The 21,085-nt window shown below is 46.2% G+C and overlaps 1 protein-coding gene across 1 annotated transcript in view; it reads right to left on the bottom strand.

Moving 5' to 3' along the window:
* Positions 1-21,085, bottom strand: part of bbs9 (Bardet-Biedl syndrome 9) — a 135,297-nt gene that overhangs the window by 30,655 nt on the left and 83,557 nt on the right. Inside the window, 3 exon segments of the mRNA XM_062400218.1 lie at positions 12,624-12,734; positions 20,772-20,994; positions 20,997-21,023. Of these exon segments, the coding sequence (XP_062256202.1) occupies positions 12,624-12,734; positions 20,772-20,994; positions 20,997-21,023 (361 nt within the window).

Below are 21,085 nucleotides of genomic sequence, written 5' to 3'. Positions count from 1 at the left end.
TTACAAACACATAGCAGCCTTACATTTTTCCAGACAGACATACAGTGTCGTAAACATCGGGACATAGCTCCCTGCACCGCAACGGATGGAAAAATTGCTCTGTGTGTGTGTGTTTGTGTGTGTTTGTGTGTGTTTGTGTGTGAAGGCCTCTATCTGAGGGAGTGTCCTTCCCAACTCAAAACCTCACAATATAACCAACAGCACAAAGTACTGTGCGTGTGTGTGTGTGTGTGTGAGAGAGATGGTCATTTGTATGGACTCTTGAAATGAGCTCATTAACACATTAGCTTGACACTGTCCCCATGTGGGATCTCTCTTTGGTCACACACACACACACGCACAAACACGCACATACACACACACACACACACACACACACACACACACACACACACAGGAGAGGTCACTTTTGGTGTCCACCTCAACGCTCTCTTCCTGTGGGGGGGGGGGGGGGGGCTGTCTTTGTCTATGTTAAACCCTCTTCCTCCTCTAACAGCCAGCGCAGCACCAGCTCAGCACATAGCTACACAACGCGTGTGTGTGCGCGTGTATGTGTGTGTGTGGGGGGAATCTATGGATACACACATTTTATGAATGTGTGGAGGTTTGCATTTGCACAGACCTACACACAATTCAACGAGAACTTTGTTTAGTATATGTTACACTGTCAGTTGTGTTGTTTTACAACTTTACGTTATTACTGAGGACTCCACTGTGTTTATCTTTGTGTAGCTTAACTTTAGGTTTTAATCTTAGCATTAGTATTAATAACAGAAGCAGCAGCATAAGCTGCAGGTACCTGTGTGTCACGCTTGGATGGTGAAGCAGCGAAGGTGGTTAACGTGCACACACACACACACACACACACACATGCACACGTGTGTCGGTCTGGAAAAGATCGCGTCTCATTAATCGCTGGATTTAATTAAAGCCACAGGAACACACCACTGAGCCACAACCTGCGCTTGCCTTGGCACGTGTGTGTGTGTGGTTTGAAGTTGTGTGTGTGTGTGTGTGGTGCAGATGGACAGTGTGGATTCGGCCCGACAGTTTGTGTAATTGTGTGTTTGCAGAGTTTTGATTTTGTGAGCGTGTGTGTTTACTCTGCGTGTGAGTGTCAAAATGTGGTTAGAATGTGAGTGTGAATATGATTGCACTGGTTAGTGTGTGTGTGCATTTTAAATGTGTGTTGACTGTGCTTGCCTGCTTGTGCGTATGTGTGTGTGTGTGTGTGTGTGCCCATGTGTGTATGACCATTTGGTGAATAAATGAGGAACGTCCTGTCCAGGACTGCGGGTGCATATTAAATGAGTATTCGAGGTGAGTGTGTGTGTGTGTGTGTGTGTGTGTGTGTGTGTGTCTGTGTGTAAGTGTCTCTCATTTCCATGGCCCAATATTTGCGGTGGAGCGCAGCCCAGCCTTTAGCCTAATGAAGGAAACTAATCATGTCCTCTGTGATCGCACACACAAACACACACACACACACACACACACACACACACACACACACACACACACACACACACACACACACACACACACACAAACACACACACACACACACACACACACACACACACACACACACACACACACACACACACACACACACACACACACACACACACACACACACACACACACTCCATCACTGGAGGGATGGAGGAGAGGAGGGACAGAAGGGATGGAGGTAAGGAGGGATGGAGGGACATAGGGATGGAGGGATGGGTGGAGGAGAGGAGGGATGGAGGGATGGGTGGAGGAGAGGAGGGATGGAGGAGAAGACGGAGGAACGGAGTGATGGAGGGATGGAGGAAAGGAGGGATTGAGGAGAGGAGGGATGGAGGGACAGTGGGATGGAGGTAAAGAGGGATGGAGGAAGGAGGAAAGGAGGGATGGAGGAAAGGAGGGATGGATTGATTGAGGGACGGAGGGATGGAGGAAAGGAGGAGAGGAGGGATGGAGGTAAAGAGGGATGGAGGGATGGAGGAAGGAGGAAAGGAGGGATGGAATGATGGAGGGACAGAGGGATGGAGGAAAGGAGGGAAAGATGAGAGGAGGGATGGAGGAGAGGAGGAATGGAGGAAGGAGGAAAGGGGGGAATGAGGGACAGAAGGATGGAGGGACGGAGGTAAAGAGGTCTTATTCACCCTAATGCTTGTGTCTGCGGTCTGCTCTTTGTGTTGAGCGGTTGCCAACACACACACACTCACACTCACACACACACACACACACACACACACACACACACACACACTGATCACTTCTCGCTCCGCTACAGAAAACACTGAGTCTCTCCGAGGAACAGGAAGTTTCCAGACCTCTAGGAAGGAAAAGTGAAATCATGACCTCAGAAGAATCATTTACAGTCGCACATTACAGGGATCTGACTTTTCCTCTGTTTACAGACTCAAAGCTTCAGGACAGTTTCCCTGAAGGACGACGGGGTCAGGGACACTGGAGCTCCTCAGAGTGATCCCTGATCTCCAGTAGATCCATTCAGCAGGAGGTGGTCAGGCTGTGATTTATTTAATGAACAAAGATAATCTGACACTGGGTTCAGATGAGTTCCTTCTGTTCACACTACACATTTAAAGTTACAGGTCAGTCGAGGAAACAGGAAACACTCGGCCTCCATCCAGTGGCAGTTTGATTGTGGTTTGAAGGAGTCCGGACACGTTGTATTGATCGTTGGTGTCTGTTAGAGGATGTTTACATTAAATCCATTAATTCCATGATTCTACAAACAGCTCAGAGAGGAGGCTTTGTGTTTAATGTCCTGTGGTCAGTGCTTTGGCTGGGAAAGGTGTCTCCACACACACTGGGCTGGGAATGAGTGTGTTTGTGTGTGTGTGTGTGTGTGTGAGTGTGTGTGTGTGTAAAAGCATGTGTTCTCAGTCTCGGCTCAGTGGCTACTGACCCGCAACTGGGACCTCACCATCGCACACACACACATGTGCACGGGAACACAGTAAGTTTTTATAGTTAGTGACAGCTGACGAATCCCCCCCGCCCTGACTTCTGACCCCTGGCTCTGCCTTCTGTACCCCCCAGTTAATTGACACGTCTCCTCTGATAAACTCTCTCCCACACACACACAGACACACAAACAGACGCACACACAGACACACACACAGACAGAAGCTGCCAATAAACCCCAAATATTACACATTACACAAAAACTAACAATCTGCACATATCACTGTCTCTGTTATTGTTCAATCATTTCTTAAGGTTTAATATTCAAAGCGGTCTATGAAGAGCCTCGAGGATTTTCCCCCATGCACGAGTTGGTACTTTACTTTATGAAAGGAGCCACACAAAGAACTTATAGTTCCCCTGTGTGTTGATGGAGTTATTGGTTCACATGGAAAGGCACAGTGCACTTTAGGTGGTGATCTGTAAGATGAACATAGTTAAACTAATCCAAGTCAAAGATTGGAAGTTTATAAACTCGTTAAAATCAACTAAAATTATCTCGACAAACAAAACATAGTTAAGCTGCATAAACAGATATGTCGGCCTCTAGGGGGCAGCAGACTGAGCAAAAATAAGCTGCCATGATAAACACTTATTACAGCAAATTAAACCATTAAGCAACAGAGCATTGATTTCTGAATTGTGTTTGTGGCCACGTCCAATATTTACTCTCCTGTTAGCTCTGGTTGAGTCTCCATCAACAAACAGATCCAGAGCTGTAACTTCTACATGTTCCACCTTCTTCTACAGCTACTTGCTAATTCTGTCAGGCTGCCACTTGGTTCCCGGCCAGCGATGCTTTAAGGGATTAGCAGATCTCTTTTTTTTGGGATGGAAACAGGTCCCTGCAGCTGCTGAGACCAGAGCTTGACATCACGAGCTGCTGCTTCCACATTGCAAATGGTTATTTGAGCCTCAACCACTGATTAGTGCAGATTTACAGACTAATGCATCGATAAATAATGACAAACATCTTACTCCAGCATCTTATGAAAGTGAGTGAGCATGGAAGAACAAGAGAGAGAACAAAAAGAGAGAGAGCGGAGAGGAGAGGAGGCGAGCGGTAGCAGCTCAAGTCCAACATGTGTTACCTATTGAGTTCTGCACGGGACGAGAAACGAGAGAGAGAGAGAGAGAGAGAGAGAGAGAGAGAGAGAGAGAGAGAGAGAGAGAGAGAGAGAGAGAGAGAGAGAGAGAGAGAGAGAGAGAGAGAGAGAGAGAGGCCTACACTTCCCAGGCCTCCCGTGGAAAAGTATACTCCACAATTCATTGCTTCCTTCTCGCCAAATTAAAGGTCCCTTGTTAAAAAGGTGGGGGGAGGGGATTCATGGGGGGACTGGGGCAACAAAGGGGGGGTTTTACTACAGCCCCTGAACTCAACAACTTATTTGTGTATCGCTGATGAGAGAGGTTTTTTAACGTTAAACATATTTTCTTTATGAAATGGAGAAATGGAGAAAATAAATAAATATGTAAATTAACAAACTGAATCGATATTAAGGATTAAAGTGAAGTAATAAAGAACGTGTGTTACAATTATAGAACAACTGTGAATTCATCAGCACTCATTACTTCCGCTATTGAGGGCAGGTTTGTGTTGTTTGTTAGGATTACACAAAAACTACACAACTAGAGAGCCCATTGAAGTTTGGTGCAGATCCAGAGGAGGGAGCAGATCCAAGAAACTTTTAATTTAACCTTCTAGTACATGTAGCCACATGCTAACCTTTGAAAATAGTAGTTTAAATAGAAGTAACTATTAAACTGAAGTAGTTGAATAGAAGTTGCATTAAGTGTTCAGTTATTTCTTCAGTCGAGATACTGCTGGTATGATTAATATATAATTGTTATCATTGTTTTTCTGTTTTATAACAAGAGGAGTTTGCTAGAATAAGCTGACACTGTATTTCTAGACTGATTCTCAATTTGATTTTTGACTGGATATTAAAAACAGAGAGCACTTCATTATTTAAAACTATGGGGGCCACACCTTGTTTAGCAGGACTGACCCGTGAAATGTTTGAAGCACATCGGCAGCTACCATAAAATGCAGAGCAGGTTAACGGTTGTATCCCGTAACATGGCTGCTGTGGCCTTAATGTGAAAAGCAGCAGGAGGCGTGAAGGCCGGTTCCTCCCCGCTGGAAGCTGCACTTCCTACACAGGCCTCCCAGAGGAAGAGTGTTCATTCCTTCTGGAAGGTTCCCTCAGGAGCCAGAGCCTGAATGGACACTACCGCAAAAACACCGCCTCCTTACCACATGTTACATGACCTGAGAGGAAACACAGGCACACACACATCTGGGTTTCCACCTCTGGAAGACTGTCTGGTTTGTTGATGGTTATCGTAGCAGGAATGGTTCCTGCCCCCCCCGTCCCCCCCTTAGCTGTAATTTACAGAACTTATCAACACACCTCTGATTAAGTGGATTTCTGCGACACACCAGCTTAATAAACACTTGATATATTTCCCCCTGAGCAGCTGCTGTTATTTCAATCTGAATATTGTCTCCTCGTCTTGAAGGTGGAAAATCACACGGTTCATCTTTCAGCAGTTCTCTGAAGCATCAGAGCTTTAAAAGAGGCAAAGAATATAAATAAAAAATAGATAATTTAGACCTTTATTCTAAATTACAGCTCCAGTTTCCAGTTATTTGACACCTTGATGAATTATTTAATGATGTATTTCAATGTTGGTGAAGGTGCAGAAAGTCTAACTGAAGGAATCCAGTACTAGAAAAACAACTAACACAGATTGAACTGCTAGATTTTCAAATGTCATATCATATAATATCCTGTTGTGCATGAAGAACTAATAAACCCTGGAGTCTGGAGGGTCACTTTCAACTTCAGCTGCAGATTTGGGATAAAAAATTACAAGGTTCTTTAGACCTGAGAATATTTCATCACAGTTAATATTCTTGATGAAAACTATTTGAGGGATCAATTTATTAAGCAGAATATAATTTTCTTATCTTTGTCGTGTTGACAGTTTTGATTGAGGAACTTTATTGTCTGTGTTTTTAAAATCTCAGTCCTGATGAAAACCCACAGAGCAACTTTTAATGAAGACTCAACTTAAAGGGCATCAGATGTTGGAGCCGACAGTGTCTCTGATCCCAAACTCAGCTGATGTCCTGATCGTTAGCTTGAGTGGATGATCCACTATGAACTGACTCACATCATTGGCTCGTTAAGCTCCTACTTTAATAAAGGAGGAGATATCCGTCCATTAGCTCCACCACTTGTCCTTCTAGGGACTCGGTGGTGGAGCTGATCCCAGCTGTCAGTGGGTCAGAGCTGGGATACACCCAGGCTCGGTTACCAGGGTTGACACACAGCAACAAACAACCATCCACATTAACACCTACGAGTCAATCTGGATTCACCGATTACAACCAAGCTGCATGTCTTTGGCCTGTGGGAGGAAACCTTGAACACTTCTAGATCCACACGTTCCCCAGTGACCCGTCGTTTACACTGGTTTTCCACAGCTTTTATCTCAGACATATTTCCCAGTGAGTGAGCTGTCCCGACACAAGGTCAGTGCCGGGGCTTAGCGGCTGCTGTCGGGATCAGATCTGCTGAACTTTCCACTGCAGGGGGCCACAGGTCCATAAGCATTAGTCCGGCCTGTTACCCAACCACGCAACAAATACTTGGAACGCTGTCCCCATATCTGTCTGTAATCACCACGAGCATTATCCCCTGGCCAGGAATAGCTGATCTGATAATATCATTGCAGAGACATTAGTGGAACATTACACACACACATTAAACAGCCGAGCATCTCATCAGCGCTCCGTCAACACAACGGGGCCAACAAATAGCTCGGGAGATGGCGTGATAGCCGCGCGCCGGGAGATATTGTTGGCACGGACGGGCTCTGGAGTTACAGTGCGAGAGCAAATGGTGCTACCTAAAAATGCTGTTGACAAGCTGCAAGCACAGAGATTACAAACAGCCAGGAGGTGACACGACCTTCCATTCCCAGTTTCACCAGTACAAGAGGGTCCGTCTGTCCCTCTGCTCTGAATTCACGTCTACGATAGACGAGTCCCTATTCGCTTTTCAGGAAATAAATACTACATCACGAGAGCTTCAACTGAGGACGTCTACTGATATCAGATTTTAAATTATTTGTGTTTTACGCCTAAATTGAATTTGTCAACCAAATCTAAATTCCTGTGAGTGATGAGAAGACACTAGACGTCCTATAGGTAAAAATGTTTGAGTGCTAAGTTACGTATAAACTTAAAAATCATAGATGTAAGATTATAAGTTATTGCTGCATCTTTCTCTCCCACTCCCCCCCTGAACGTCTGCTCTGTGTAACTTGGATTTAGTGACAACCCTCTTATCGATGTAGTTTGATTGGTTCCCAGCTGGATCCCAGGACCTCCCAGTTCAACGAGGACCTGGATCTCAGTGGTGTGACAGGTATTTGTACGCGTGGAGCTCGACACCCGCCCGCCTCTTCCACTCGGGGGGGGCCCACACGTGACGAGCAGGAACACGTGAAGCGAGCTGTTTTATTTTGAGAACCCGGCACTTGACATGTTCGACTCGGGGGACAGGCTCTTGAAAACCAGCTGTAATTTTGGGAACACACCGCATCAATTTAAATACCATGCAACCCCCCCCCGATGAGGCAAAAATACAAACTCCTGTGGCTGAACCCAGGAAAACAGAACTGGAGATTTTGTGTTAAGATATCTGTCATGATAGCAAATTATACATGTTTTTTCTACAAGTCAGGAGGATGTAGGTTTATATTATTATTAGAAACATTCATCTTTGTACTGAAGATGAAAACAAGACGATTGAAAGGAAGTAGAGAAAGTAACAGATCATTTCTCTGACTGTTCCCGACACTGAACCGATCTGGAAACACTGTCGCTCTATATTTGTTTTAGTAGAAGAGAGGAAACAGAGTCGTGAGACAGAAGAGCTGCAGCTTCTCATGAATCTGTCACAGTCCTGAAACAAACCAGTGTAATCAGCTGAAATCTGATTGTAATTCCCAGTAAGAGGCTTTTAAGATTCAAATCTGTTTTACACAGTTCATCTTCTGCACCAGGCTGTGGCGTCTCCTCCCTGTCGCTCTGAGTTCAACATCTAAACTCAGCACTCAGATGGAAGGGTGCCGCTCTATAAATTCTGTTCTGGCATCTTCTGATTATGGATTATATGTTTTTAATAATGACATTTTCCATTTGAGTTTATTATCTGCTCATTAAAGCAAGTCATCTTAACAACTGTCACATATAGAATAAAAAAATCTATATTATGATTTATTGACATTGAATGGAATGTAGAGAATAATTCATGGATCCTGATGAAATAATCCAGATATATTCAGGAGGCTGATATATATGAATGTGTTTAATTAAATTCAGCTTGATTGAATTTAAAGAGGAGGTTGAATGTCTTAATTTTTAAATTTTTACAATATAATATCAGCTGATAAATTCTTTGGTGATTTGTTTGTATTGAAGACATTTGTTAACTTGTGTAGATTAGACCGAGCCCTGCATCTTTTGTAATGACCACGCCTTCTCTTACTTATAAACACATTTCCATCACGTGCACTACACACATGCAACATTGAAGGTTGGATTCATATGCAGCATATTTTACTTTCCATCTGCGAGGACACTTAGAAAGACGCGTGTGTGTGATTGCTACAAAAGGGTTCACTTTCTATCTGTGTTTGAATTCATGGGGGACGAGCTGGGAATAGAGAGACCTCTATCTGTCACTGTCTCACAAATGCACGCACACACACACACAGACACACACACACAGCCAGAACAGAAGTCCATGGGTCAGAAGTTCTGGCCACGGCCCGGGAGGATCCTGTTCAGGATGAGGAAACCTGCCCACTGAGTGTGTGTGTGTTTGTGTGTGCAGAAGCTGGATGTGAATAGCAGCCGCAGATTGTGTATATGTGTGTGTGTGTGTGTGTGTGTGTGTGTGCGACTGTAAGCTGATACTGCAGCTCTGTTCCCTGTGTTTTTCTAATCTAACAGACAGACTCAAACAGCAGGACTGTGTAATTCAGCCGTGTTGGTACAAGCCTCCTCCGGCCTCCGAACACAGACTCTCACTGAGTCACCACGAGTTTCATTACCTGAGCAGCTTCTCTCTGCTGCTGACAACACAACTCAGCCGGGAGAGAAAGGGAAGGTGCAGATGAAAGGGAAGTTTGTCCTCCTCCATTCATCTCTCTCTCCACATAAAACAGAAGGAGGATGTGGCTGCACATGTCATATACATCAGAGCACAGATATAGAATTTGAAACTAACAGAAAACGAATTAAAGCCACGTTGCTGAAAGTCGACTCCCACTCAGAGCCGCCTGAGGGCAAATGTACTTCTGCTGAAATCTAAACTGAACGTCTTCATGACAAATCTTTGAATTACAAAGATTCAGAATCACAGTTTGCTTCGAGCTGCAGAGGCTTCTAAAATCTTTTCTAGATCCAACAATGCACCAACTCATTATCATTTATCTTCTCACCTTATAAATATTTTCATACATCTGCTGACACCAAGTGCAGATCTGACACCAGAACTCTTAAGACCATATATAAATATGTCTTACTGGGTGAAACTGGAATAACTTTAATGTAGAATCTAATGATGGTCACTGAATACAAAAGCAACAGCATGAAAATACAGAATTCCATATTAATGTGGCTGCTGCAGTCCCAGCGGAGAACTTCCTGTTGTTATGAACATGTCTGACTTGATAATCTCCTGCTGCTTCTTCATCTATGAACGGTTGACTCCAGAGAAAGTCGTGATCCCTGTTGTGTGGGACATTCTCCAGAGTTCATGTCTGAAAACATCTCGTGTTTCCTGTCGAATAAAGACTGAGAAATGCACCTCACCAAAGAAGAAGTGCTTCAATCCACAACTCTAACTTCTCCAAGATTCAAAATCCTCCCGTGACTCGTCTCTTTCTCTGTATCTCCATTTCCTACTTGCACCAATCAAAACCGTCAGTGATGGAAAGCAGCTCTTATCTGGATCCAGCTCCTAATAGATAAAGCTTCAGCCACTGCTAATGCACAAAGGACGTCACTAATGGATGAAGGCGAACAGATGATGGTTCCCGGTCACATGTGGAAGGTGCAACATGTCTGAACGTCTGATTCTGAACCTGTGTGGAGCTCAAACTCACGAGGACAGTTTCCCTGCAGCTGAACACCAGAGAGCTACTGTGGCTGTGATGGGACATGATCCGGCTTAATGAGGACACTGACCGCCGACTGACACCGGCCCTGATGGGTCCTCATGCCACTCAAAGATCCAGAGCACGTGCTATGTGTGTGTGTGTGTGTCTGTGTGAGAGAGAGTTAGTTGCTGCACAGACGGGCTCCAGGTGGCGTCACCTGCACAAGACGCCAGCGCTCGGTGGTTCTGGCTTCTGTTGTGGATAGTGTGAGAAAGTGGAGACAGGTTGTCGAGAGTTCAGTCATATTTAAACTGTTGTGTGATGAATGTGGACAAAGTGCAGACTCACATCTTTAGATGTCAGATCACTTCCTGTTCCTTTAAAATCAGGTGTAAGAGGGTTCGGCCTCAGTGGAGCACCAGGAGTTTCCTGTTCAAGTTTGTGCATCAGCATCCAAGTGTGTGTGTGTGTGTGTGTGTGTGTGTGTGTGTGTGTGTCTGTGCCCTGGATGGTGTCTGTGATCCCAGGTGGGCTGCAGGGGAGGAGCAGAACAACAAGAAGGATGCAGAAAGGGGAGAAGTAAGACACTCTCCCTTTCATCTCTCTTTCATCCCTCCTTCAAGCTGAGGAGAGAAAGAGAGAGCTTGCTCCTCTCTCTCTCTCTCTCTCTCTCTCTCTTCTCTCTCTCTCTCTTCTCTCTCTCTCTCTTCTCTCTCTCTCTCTCTCTGATGTCTTTCAAGTTGAATGTTCTTTCCGGTGGCCATGCATCCTAACAGAGGTTTGTGTTGCGGGGTCTGGCACGGCGCCTAATTACTTTTAAGTCATAGACAGGTAGGCGGAAGATGTGTGTCTGTGTGTGTGTGTGTGTGTGTGTGTGTGTCTTTGATTGAACTGATGTGTTCTCTTCTGCCTTGTTCCCTGGTTTTATAAGAGTTATGAGCTGCCTTGTAAACCCAGGAGGCTTCTGGGGGGATTTTGCCGCCAGAACTCAAACACTTCACTGTCACTGGATACGTTATCAGCTGATTTCAGATCAGTGCAGATGAACAGTGATAACACTTGAGGCTTGTTCTTACCTCACTGTGTGTGTATGTGTGTGTATGTGAGTGTGCAACATCCCTGTGTCGCCCTTTATGTGTCTCCCACACCTCCCACTCTCATTAGTGGTGACGCCTGAGTGGATTAACTGCATACGCACACGCACACACACACACACACACACACGCACACACACACACACACACACACACACACACACACACACACACACACACGCACTCAGACATCATGGAAGAGGATGGGGAAGGGTCAGAACCTCAGATCTCTGCTTTCGACCTGATGTGTCTGTCGGTCAAATGACAGAAGGACAAACTGAGGGTTGAGCCACGTGGACTCGAACATAACGAGAAGAGAAGAGTGAGAACGAGACACAGCAGACTCCGAGTGAGAGCGAGACCCAGCAGACTCCGAGTGAGAGCGAGACCCAGCAGACTCCGAGTGAGAGCGAGGTCCAACTCCTCAAACAGAGAAACAGTGTAGACCTGGCAACAGTGAGCGAGGAACACAGGACAGGCTCTGTAGCAATAACACTGTGATGATGACAGGACGTCCTTCACTGTGATTATAACCACATCAGTGAAGAACATCTCCAGGAGCATTGAAGGACCGAACAACCGAACTAATCTACTGAAGTCCATGACTGGAGCCGTGAGAACATGGGTCACCTGCTCAGGAGCGAGTGAGGCGGCGTGTTGATGACGTCTCTAATACGGGATGGACGTGAATCTGGTAGAATGCAAATATATCTGAAAGAGAAACTTTGAAAAGTCTAAGAGCTCATTCCTCATACCTAAAAAGTGGACGGGTTGGTGAATGAGATGTGAAACTAAGGAGGACATCTACTGGTTTCAGTGGAAATAACACGGCTTCGGACTCGGAGTTGTGGCGTCACTGCATGCTGCAAACTGCCCCAGTGCATGCTGGGGGCTACAGTCTCATGAAAACCAGTTCTTAAGTCAGTTCTTGTGTCCTCAACAATGAGGACACAACCTGGATGGAGCCCAACATGACAGAGACACGAAATTTATTGTGTGATTTCATCTTTTGGCCTCGACCAGAATCCGAACCATGCTGGTTCTGTCGGGCCGAGCCAGCGGCAGTCACAGAGGAATGTGAGAATAACAGATGAGAATCAGCGCTGGGCCGGGGGGGGGGGGGGGGTAGAGGTGGATTACCACAGTGTGACAGACACAGAGCAGATATCAGTGTCAGATCTCCGCTCGGGGATTTACTGACAAGCTGCGGATGCATCACCGCGCTGATGCTTCCTGATACGGTCTGAAATGTGCCGAGCTGCAGCCGAGCCACCGAGGGGCGAGAGAGCCGGGGGGGGGGGGGGGGGGGACTCAACCCCACGAACACAGGAGAGGGAAACAGAGCACAGTACAAAGGGGGTGACCGACCTTTCTTGACTTTCTTCGACGGCTGTTTCTTCTTGATGAACTTGGTGGCCTCTTGTTGGAGCTCCAGCTCCTCCCCCCCGCCAGGCCCCTCTGCAATGGGCTCAACACCTCCTGAAACACAGAGAGAAGCCGGTTCCTGAGCAGATGCTTCACAGTCACAGATCCACAGCTGCTCCTGGGTCTGCAGCTCATCACAGAGACCAGAGTGAAGAGCCTCCCTTCATCGTAGAGACCATACGTTTGGGTTGAATTTGATGAAATGATTGACAGCTGACTGACAGCTGAGACTGACTCACTCAACTGTCGATACTGAAGCTCCACTGATATCAGCTGATCACATCCTGACTGACACACACGTTGCTACAGGTTTAGTCATTGGGACATTTCAACTGTGACAGACGACTAAGTTGCATTTTATTGTTTTACATCATAACAATTAAGATGTCGGTCAATAACAAAAACTGGATTCATATTTCCCTCCTACAAATAATATGTGGTAAAGACGAACAGAAAACAGCTTTCTGTGTTATTCCTACTTTTCTAAATGATATGTGAGCCTGTCTGCATTTATTGGAAAAAAATCATAAATGTTTTAGTGTGTGTGAGTCTGTGTGTGTGTGTGTTTGTCTGTGCGTGTGTGCGACCAAATCCCTGCCTGAATCCCATGGATCAGTCTGGATTTAGGGAGCTCCTGAGGCCCGATGAATTGGACGCCTTGTCTCTTCAGCGTCTCACCTCTCTGTCTCCTCCTCACCCCCCCCCATCCTCATTACTCCCCCCCTCTCTGTCTCCTCCTCACCCCCCCCTATCCTCATTACTCCCCCCCCACGGCCCTTCTTTACGTCTCCTCCCGTCCTCATCCATTCCTCTATCTTCTCTCTGTCTGTTCTGCCTCCTCGTCTATTCTCGTCTTTATTTCTGTTCGTCCTCCTCACCCTCTCTATTCCACCTCTTTGTCTCATGTCCATTCCTTCTCCCCCCCCCTTTCATCCCCCCCTTTCTCCTCATTTCCTCTCCTTCCCGAGGATTGTGTCCAGTTTCACGGTACTTTCATTTAACATGCACCGAACACACATGCCTTTGTGTCGTGTGTGTTTGAGCATGTACGAGACTGTGTGTGTGTGTGTGTGTGTGTGTCTGCCATCGTCTCTCCCTTAAGGTGTCTGAGAATGTGTGTGTGTCTCCATCTCCCCCACTGCGTCTTCATCTGTGTGTGTGCGTGTGTGTGCGTGTGTGTGCACAGATTACCTTAAGTCCTCTCTAATATTTATCCTGGCCTTTTCTAAACCCAATCGTGTTCTCTTTGGTGAGAGCACAGCCTGTGGCTTCTGACACACACACACACACACACGCACAAACACGCACACACACACAGAGACACACTCACACACACAAACTTGTTTGAAATGGGATATGCCTCGCTCTTAATTGGGCAGGTGTTTTTCTAGGGGGAGTCATTTTTTTAACGCTGTCTTACAATTTCACGGGGAATGTGTGAGTGTGTGTGTGTGCGTGTGTGTGTGTGTGTGGGTCTGTGTGTGTGTTTTAACCTCAGTCTTACATCAACATGAGGTAAGGAAATAGCCCACCTCTGGAGCCACTCTGAAACAAAATCACATCACACGCACACATACACTCTCTCTCAACTCACACACACACATACACACTCTCTCTTTCTCTCTTACACTCACACACACAGACACACACACATGCAGCCTGTCTTTTCAAGCTGACCTCCGGTGCATTCCTCCCTCTCATCCCTCTCTCCCGCTCTGTAAATAGAAGGCGTAGCAGCGACGTTTCCCTCGGCCGCGGTCACGTCTATATCTGTCTCAGCGCTCGGGTTATCAGTTTTAAACAACCCTGAGATTTAGACTCTATCCTCGGCACCGCATCACACTTCAACACCCGGGGAAAGCACGGGGATGGAAGATGACACTGTAATTATAGTTGTTATGTTATAGAGCTTGTAGAAGAATGATGGCTGATGATATATATATATATATATATAGAATAGAATTAGAAGCAGGGTAAACCTGTAGATGTGTAACGTTAGTGTAACTATACAAGTTGTACAAACTGTAACACACACAGGGTTGAAGTTGGAATAGTGGCGGATGGAAGTCGTCCACAAAAGTAGGAGAAATTAATTTAGGCGCAAACTAACATCAGATGAAAATGTTCAAGTTTATTTTCTTCAAGTTGTTCCAAACTAAAAAATCATGTCAACTGCACGTTACATATGTTGTTGTTCTTACTTGATGTTATGAAGCAGGTGAAAGGTCATAATTAACAACTGAGTAACTTATGATCGGCTGCACCCACAGGTTCTGCTGCTCAGGATGACATCACCGCTCTCTATGATATTTTAACTCTATTTCTGTACGACAGGAGGAAGAGGAGACGCGTCGTCCATCTTTATTACTCATCGTGGAGTTGCAGTGCAGCAGGAATGTGAGACCTGCTCTCTCTCTCTCTCTCTCTCTCTCTCTCTCTCTCATGAGGCCGTTAACATTCAGCATGTTCGGCTCCTCAGCTCGTTACCGTCACCGGGACGTCTCCACTCTCTGTTATTAAAGACCGTGGATGACCCCTGACCTCTGAGAGAGCTCACAGCCCCTCTGCAGGTCTGAGATCAGCTTGGAGAGACTCCGACCAGCATCAGTACGATCACTTCTCCTCACAGTGTTTCTACTGCGATCCTGAAAGATGTGGAGCGAGTGTGATGCTGCAGGAACCTGAACCGAACCCGTCCGGGGCAGAAACAGAGAATCACTGTGAGAAGCTCTGCCGACAGCTGGACGAGAGGAGCGGCGTCTGGAGAGCGACCAGAGGAGGAGAGCTGAACGGTTTTCATAAAGTGCTCTGGGACGGCCGGAGAAGAGTTTGTCACACGTTAGGGAAATGTTTTGTGCAGTTATAAAAATTCCTGGAGCTCAGAGGCCTTTAAGGAGATTCAAGGGTCCGTGTGCAGATGTTCAGAGGCCGTCTAGATTCAGTGTGGTTCAATCCAGTTTAGGGTGAATCTGGGAATCCTAGGAAAGTAAAGTTTGTGCCACTTTAAAGGTTGTTTGGACAGCTTGGGGCAATTTTGAAGGAAAGTTTAGATAGAGCCGGGCACGGTCTGAGAAATCTGGGACATTTGTGGGTCTGTTTGTGTGTAGACGGGGACGGTTTGGGCCAGTCAGCGACAATCTGAGGACAGCCTGACGAAAGCCTGATTCATCTTGGGACAGTTTGGGACATTATGGGACAGTGTGGGAGCGTCTGGCCGGTGGGGGACAGGCTCTGGACAGCTCGGTCGACGGGTGAAGCTGCTTCCAATAGACAGCTCTGTCTTGGTCTGTGCAGAGTGGAGACACCAGCGCATTCCTGCTTTATTCTGGGCTGTGGTCTGAAGACGGGGGTGACACTGCGCTGCTGCGGTCGCCAGCAATTTGGCTGTGGGCTTTACGCTATTTCAATCCCCCCTCAATGTACACATCTTTGTACGCACACACACACGCACACAAGTTTGTTAGATCCACAGATTTGCACACATCAAAAGCCAGGATGTGTGAATCCATTGTAAACTGTGTGTGTGTGTGTGTGTGTGTGTGTAAGACACCTGATCTCTTCTGTCTGAAGCCGTGACACACTCCTCAGTTGTGTTTATATTGAATATGATCAAAAGAGATTTCTGCCATTTCATAAAAGTGTGCGACAACGACTCCTCGTACAAAACGTGTGTCTTTAGTTTTGTGAGTTTTTAGTTTCACACTCGCGCTGAAAGACAACACACCTTCAGGTTCCGATCGATTCTTCTCAAAGCGCTGGTGTGTTTAACGTTTCCTGGAGGAGAACAAAGGCAGCTGCTCAGGAACACACACCAGACTTGACCTACACTTACACATACTGCATGTATTTCCCTCTGCTCCGTGTCCTCTGAACACACACACACACACGTGCATACTGTATGTGCACACACACTCACACACACACACACTCACACACACACATGTATATATATATATATATATATGCACACAAACGCAGCCCATCTTCTCCCCTCTCTTTAAGTCTAAAATAGATGTAGGCCCCAAACCACAGCTACCAGTGGAACACTGTGAAAATAACTGCCCGTGCCACACACACAAACACACACACGCACATGCACACACACACACACACACACACACACACACGCAAGTTTTGAGTTTGCATTACTTAACCAGTCTGACTTCATTAGAAGAGAGACATATCATTAGGTCAAATACACAACACTTATTCCTATAACTTTTTCAGTTCAAAACATCACAACATTTGCCTACACACACTACACAGCCTGTGAGGCTCACACACACTGAGACACTCGAGTGGAGCGAAGGAGAAACTCCCTCGTGGAAGAACATGTTTCTGTTCTCCTCAGCAAGCGCTTCAGGAAAGTGTGTAGACACGATAAACTCCGCCTGTGTGTGTTTGAGTGTGTGTACATGATGACAGCCCCAGTGATTCCATAGAGAGCTGCAGGTCCTGCTCCACGTGTCAGAGAGACACACACTACACAACCGCTCAGAGTCAAGTGAGGAACTTAAGAGCTCAGAGATCTGTCCTGAATTCAAAGTGAAATGAAGAGACCGACTGTGAGTCGCCCACAGAGAAATGGTTCCATATGAAAAAAGCCTAAAACCAAAAACAAGAAGATCTCCTGGTGGCGAGGACACGAGGTCGGGGACAAGTCTTTGAGACGGAGACTAAATCAGGTGACGTTACACTGACATGTTTCCTGCTCTTGATCCAACAATGAAACACATTTGTTCATTGCAATTTTACACAATATGCATCAAGCTCAAATAATTTGACACACGTGACCGTCATGTCTCCTCTGCAGGTCGACTACACAACAAATCTGTTCTCACACGAGAACCGATGTTCCTCAGACTGATCCTCCATCAGAGCCGGGAGAACGTTCTTCTCTTTACAGGAGAGACAAACTGATTAAAGCCAAAAAACACAAAGACTATTGCAGAAGATTTACTGCAGCTGAGAGCGAGAGGACTCGCTGCTGCCAGGACGCGTCTCCCACTGCAGGACACTCACTGGGAGATAAGTGTGTATACACAGTGTGTGTCTGTGTGGGAGGAGACCTCAGCACACACACCTCCAGCACCGAGTTCACTTCAAAGCCGCGCTGACAGCACGCTGAATAATGAACTCTGTGATAAACACCACTGATTTCACCAGGTGTGGGTGTGTGTGTGTCTGTGTGTGTGTGTGAGTGTGTGTGTACAGACTGCAGCTGTTGAAGCCAGTTGGTCTGAATGATGTCATCGGGGTGAAACTGAAGGTCGTGTGATGAGGAGAGAAACTGTCCACGTCAGCTGAGTGAAGTCAGGACTCACACTGATGGGAGCAGTTACACACGTTGACACTGAGAACATCACTTCTGTTGTGTACGTTGAGAATTTAACAATCCGAGTGATAATGAGATTCACGGAGTGTTGAGAGGCGGGTGGGTGTTGTCAGGGGTTTTACTTTATTCCAAACATAAACACACACACACATGCACACACTCTGCAGCAATGAAGTGGGGCTTGTTGTGTGGTATCCCTGTTTGTGTGTGTGTGTGTGTGTGTGTGTGTATACGTGCACGTGCATGCTTCTGTGGTCTTGGGAGGAAACGGTTGCCGCCGGTGTTGTTGGAAACGTAAACAAATGTGTGTGTTTACGGGCGGGTGAAGAAGTAACATGTGAGACGGCTAACAAACGACTGTTTACTGAGGGGCAGTGTGTTTGTGGTGTGTGCGTGTGTGTGTCTGTGTGTGTGTGTATGTGTGTGTGAATCTTGGCAGCCGACTAAAGGAGAGAGGGGAGACCACATGACAAGGAAACATAAACACAAACACACTCTCCCTCTCATGTTCCCTCTCACACACACACACACACACACACACACACACACACACACACACACACACACACACACACACACACACACACACACACACACACACACACACACACACACACACACACACACACACACACACACACACACACACACACACACACACACACACACACACACACACACGACTCGTGTCTTCACCTTCAAATTTGATGATTTCCTTGATTGTGTGTTTGCTTTTTGTCCCCATGAGGACTTTATTAAACAGATCCCCCGAACATGAGGAACTCCTAGACCGCTGTAATCACTCTAATGACATTCTAACAAGCTTTAAAAGTTTTATAGACTTTTCTCCCTGCACACACACACACCCACACACACAGCAGACACACACACAGCCGTTCATCTATCTGTTTATTCAAAGTGCAGTGAAGCTGGACTCAGGGAGCAGAACTGGAGAATCAGTTGTCGTTGTCGTGACGTGTCTCACGCTGATGAATCCCAGACGCCACCGGGCGCCGGTCACATGTTCATTCAGAGCTCATTAGTATTAAACAGATCACGAGTCCAAAATCAACCCTTCTCTTTAATATTTAATTATTTTTTGTCTTTTATTGTGTATGGCAATAAATGTGCATGGGTTGTGAGTATGAAGCAGACTGTTGTGTTAGGGAACAGGCGTCACTCGGCAAGTTCTTCAAGTAGTAACTTACTTTAACTTAACTTAACTTATGTACTTTCACTTTCCCTTTAGTTCACTTTTGCCTTTTCAATTAGAATTTATTGACTTTAAATGTTAAAGAACCTATATATTTGAGATATTGCAGCTGGAGTCATTTGTATTAATGATTGTGCTTCCCTCACATCTGTGTTGTGTTTCTCTCACTGACCACATGTCCTTGTTTCAGTGCCACAGGTTTTACTGACTCCCAGTGAACCTGCACATGAAACAAACACTGAACCACAACTCGGCAACACAAGAGAGATTCTGTTTGCACAATAAAAACAAGATTTACTTCACGATTTACTTTTATGTAGGAGAGTCAGAGGTAAAATGAGGAAAGGAGGAGGAGGAGAAACTGAAATGAAGAGGGTGGGGGGGGGGGGGGAGAGAGAAAACCAACTGTAATTGATGATCTTGTCAGAAGCACCTCTATAAACTTCAGCCAAGACTAAATGATCCGTTCGGCGAGTGTGTGTGTGCATGTGCGTGTGTGTATACGTGGGATTTTATGAGTGTGTCGACCCTGCAAATGTGACTCTGCGTGCCAAAGAGTGTGTGTGTGTTTTTATGAGTGTGTCTGCACTATGTATCCGTCGTTGACGCACTGTACACAGTCTGTGTGTAATAACTATGTACCTGTATGTTTTTCATTTGTGCGTGTCTGTGGGCGTGTGTAGGGATGCATTTAAAGGCCTGTGTGTGTGTGTGTGTGTGTGTGTGTGTGTGGTCGTATGAATAGACGTCATGTTTTCGCCTGGCGAGGCCGAAAATCTTCATCAGGGGACCGGCTTATATGAGGCTGTCCATCAACACACGAACGGCAACAACACACGTTCACTCGTACGCAAACCGACACACACACACACGCACACACACACACACACACACACCCAGGCGTGGCTTTAGAAAACACAACAGAGGCAGATAGACCGAGATGAGCGAGTCAGAGGAAAGTAAGAAAAGAAACTTCACTATGCGTTCTGTAAAAAGACAAACAGCTCTTTTTGTAAGATATCAATATATATGTCGTCTGTTGTGTGTTTTATTTTTTACTTGACACGAGAAAAGAGCATTTATTTATAATCCTTCCTGTTCAATATGAAAGCTGATAACACATATATTGTTAAAACTTTGTTATTTTCTTTGCACTTCCTTTGATTTGACAGTTGTTGACGACACTGACATCATGAGTCTGGAGCTCGTTTCCTCCGGACGTCTCTAACTCTGATTTATTCTAAATGCTCTTCTGTGTGTTGTCTCATGTTGATTTGATGATGTCATTCACACTGTATCTTCAATGGCCTGCTGTTGAAATGTGCTGCACAGATTAAGTTGCCTCATCAGTGGGTAATGGAGGCAAATGGGTCTCCTCTCAAATATCTTCCACTACGCTCAGTGATGCTGACAGGATGTAAATCGTGCACCACTCAGATTTGAATATTATGATAATCAAGGCTTGGTTCTATATCAAGGACAAACTGTGTAAACACACAATATAAGCTAAGCTCTGAATTCTCCCCCCCATCCCTGGACTCACCAGGAGCAGCCAGGTTCTGGACCTGGGCGGGGACGGGGGCGTTGGCCTCGGAGGCCAGGCTGAGACGGCCTCCCTTGCCGATGCGATCGCACAGCAGCGTGATGTGCTTCTTCAGGCGGGCGGTGTCCCGGGGCGGGCTCAGCAGGGGGCCTCCCATCTGGGCCAGAGACGTGGCCTGGTCCTTGGAGCTCCGCGACAAGCAGCTCCGCAGGAGGTGGGAGAGGCGGCGGCGTCGCAGCTCTCCTCCCAACCCTGAGGAGACACCGGGGAGAGGAGGGCTGAGAATCACAGAGCCATGAGGGTCAGTCGAGAGA

The sequence above is a fragment of the Platichthys flesus genome, chromosome 11 (assembly GCF_949316205.1).
Source record: "Platichthys flesus chromosome 11, fPlaFle2.1, whole genome shotgun sequence".
NCBI classification, from domain to species: Eukaryota; Metazoa; Chordata; class Actinopteri; order Pleuronectiformes; family Pleuronectidae; genus Platichthys; species Platichthys flesus.
The sequence above is the reverse complement of the archived record's forward strand: the minus strand, read 5'-3'. Positions and strand labels throughout refer to the sequence as shown.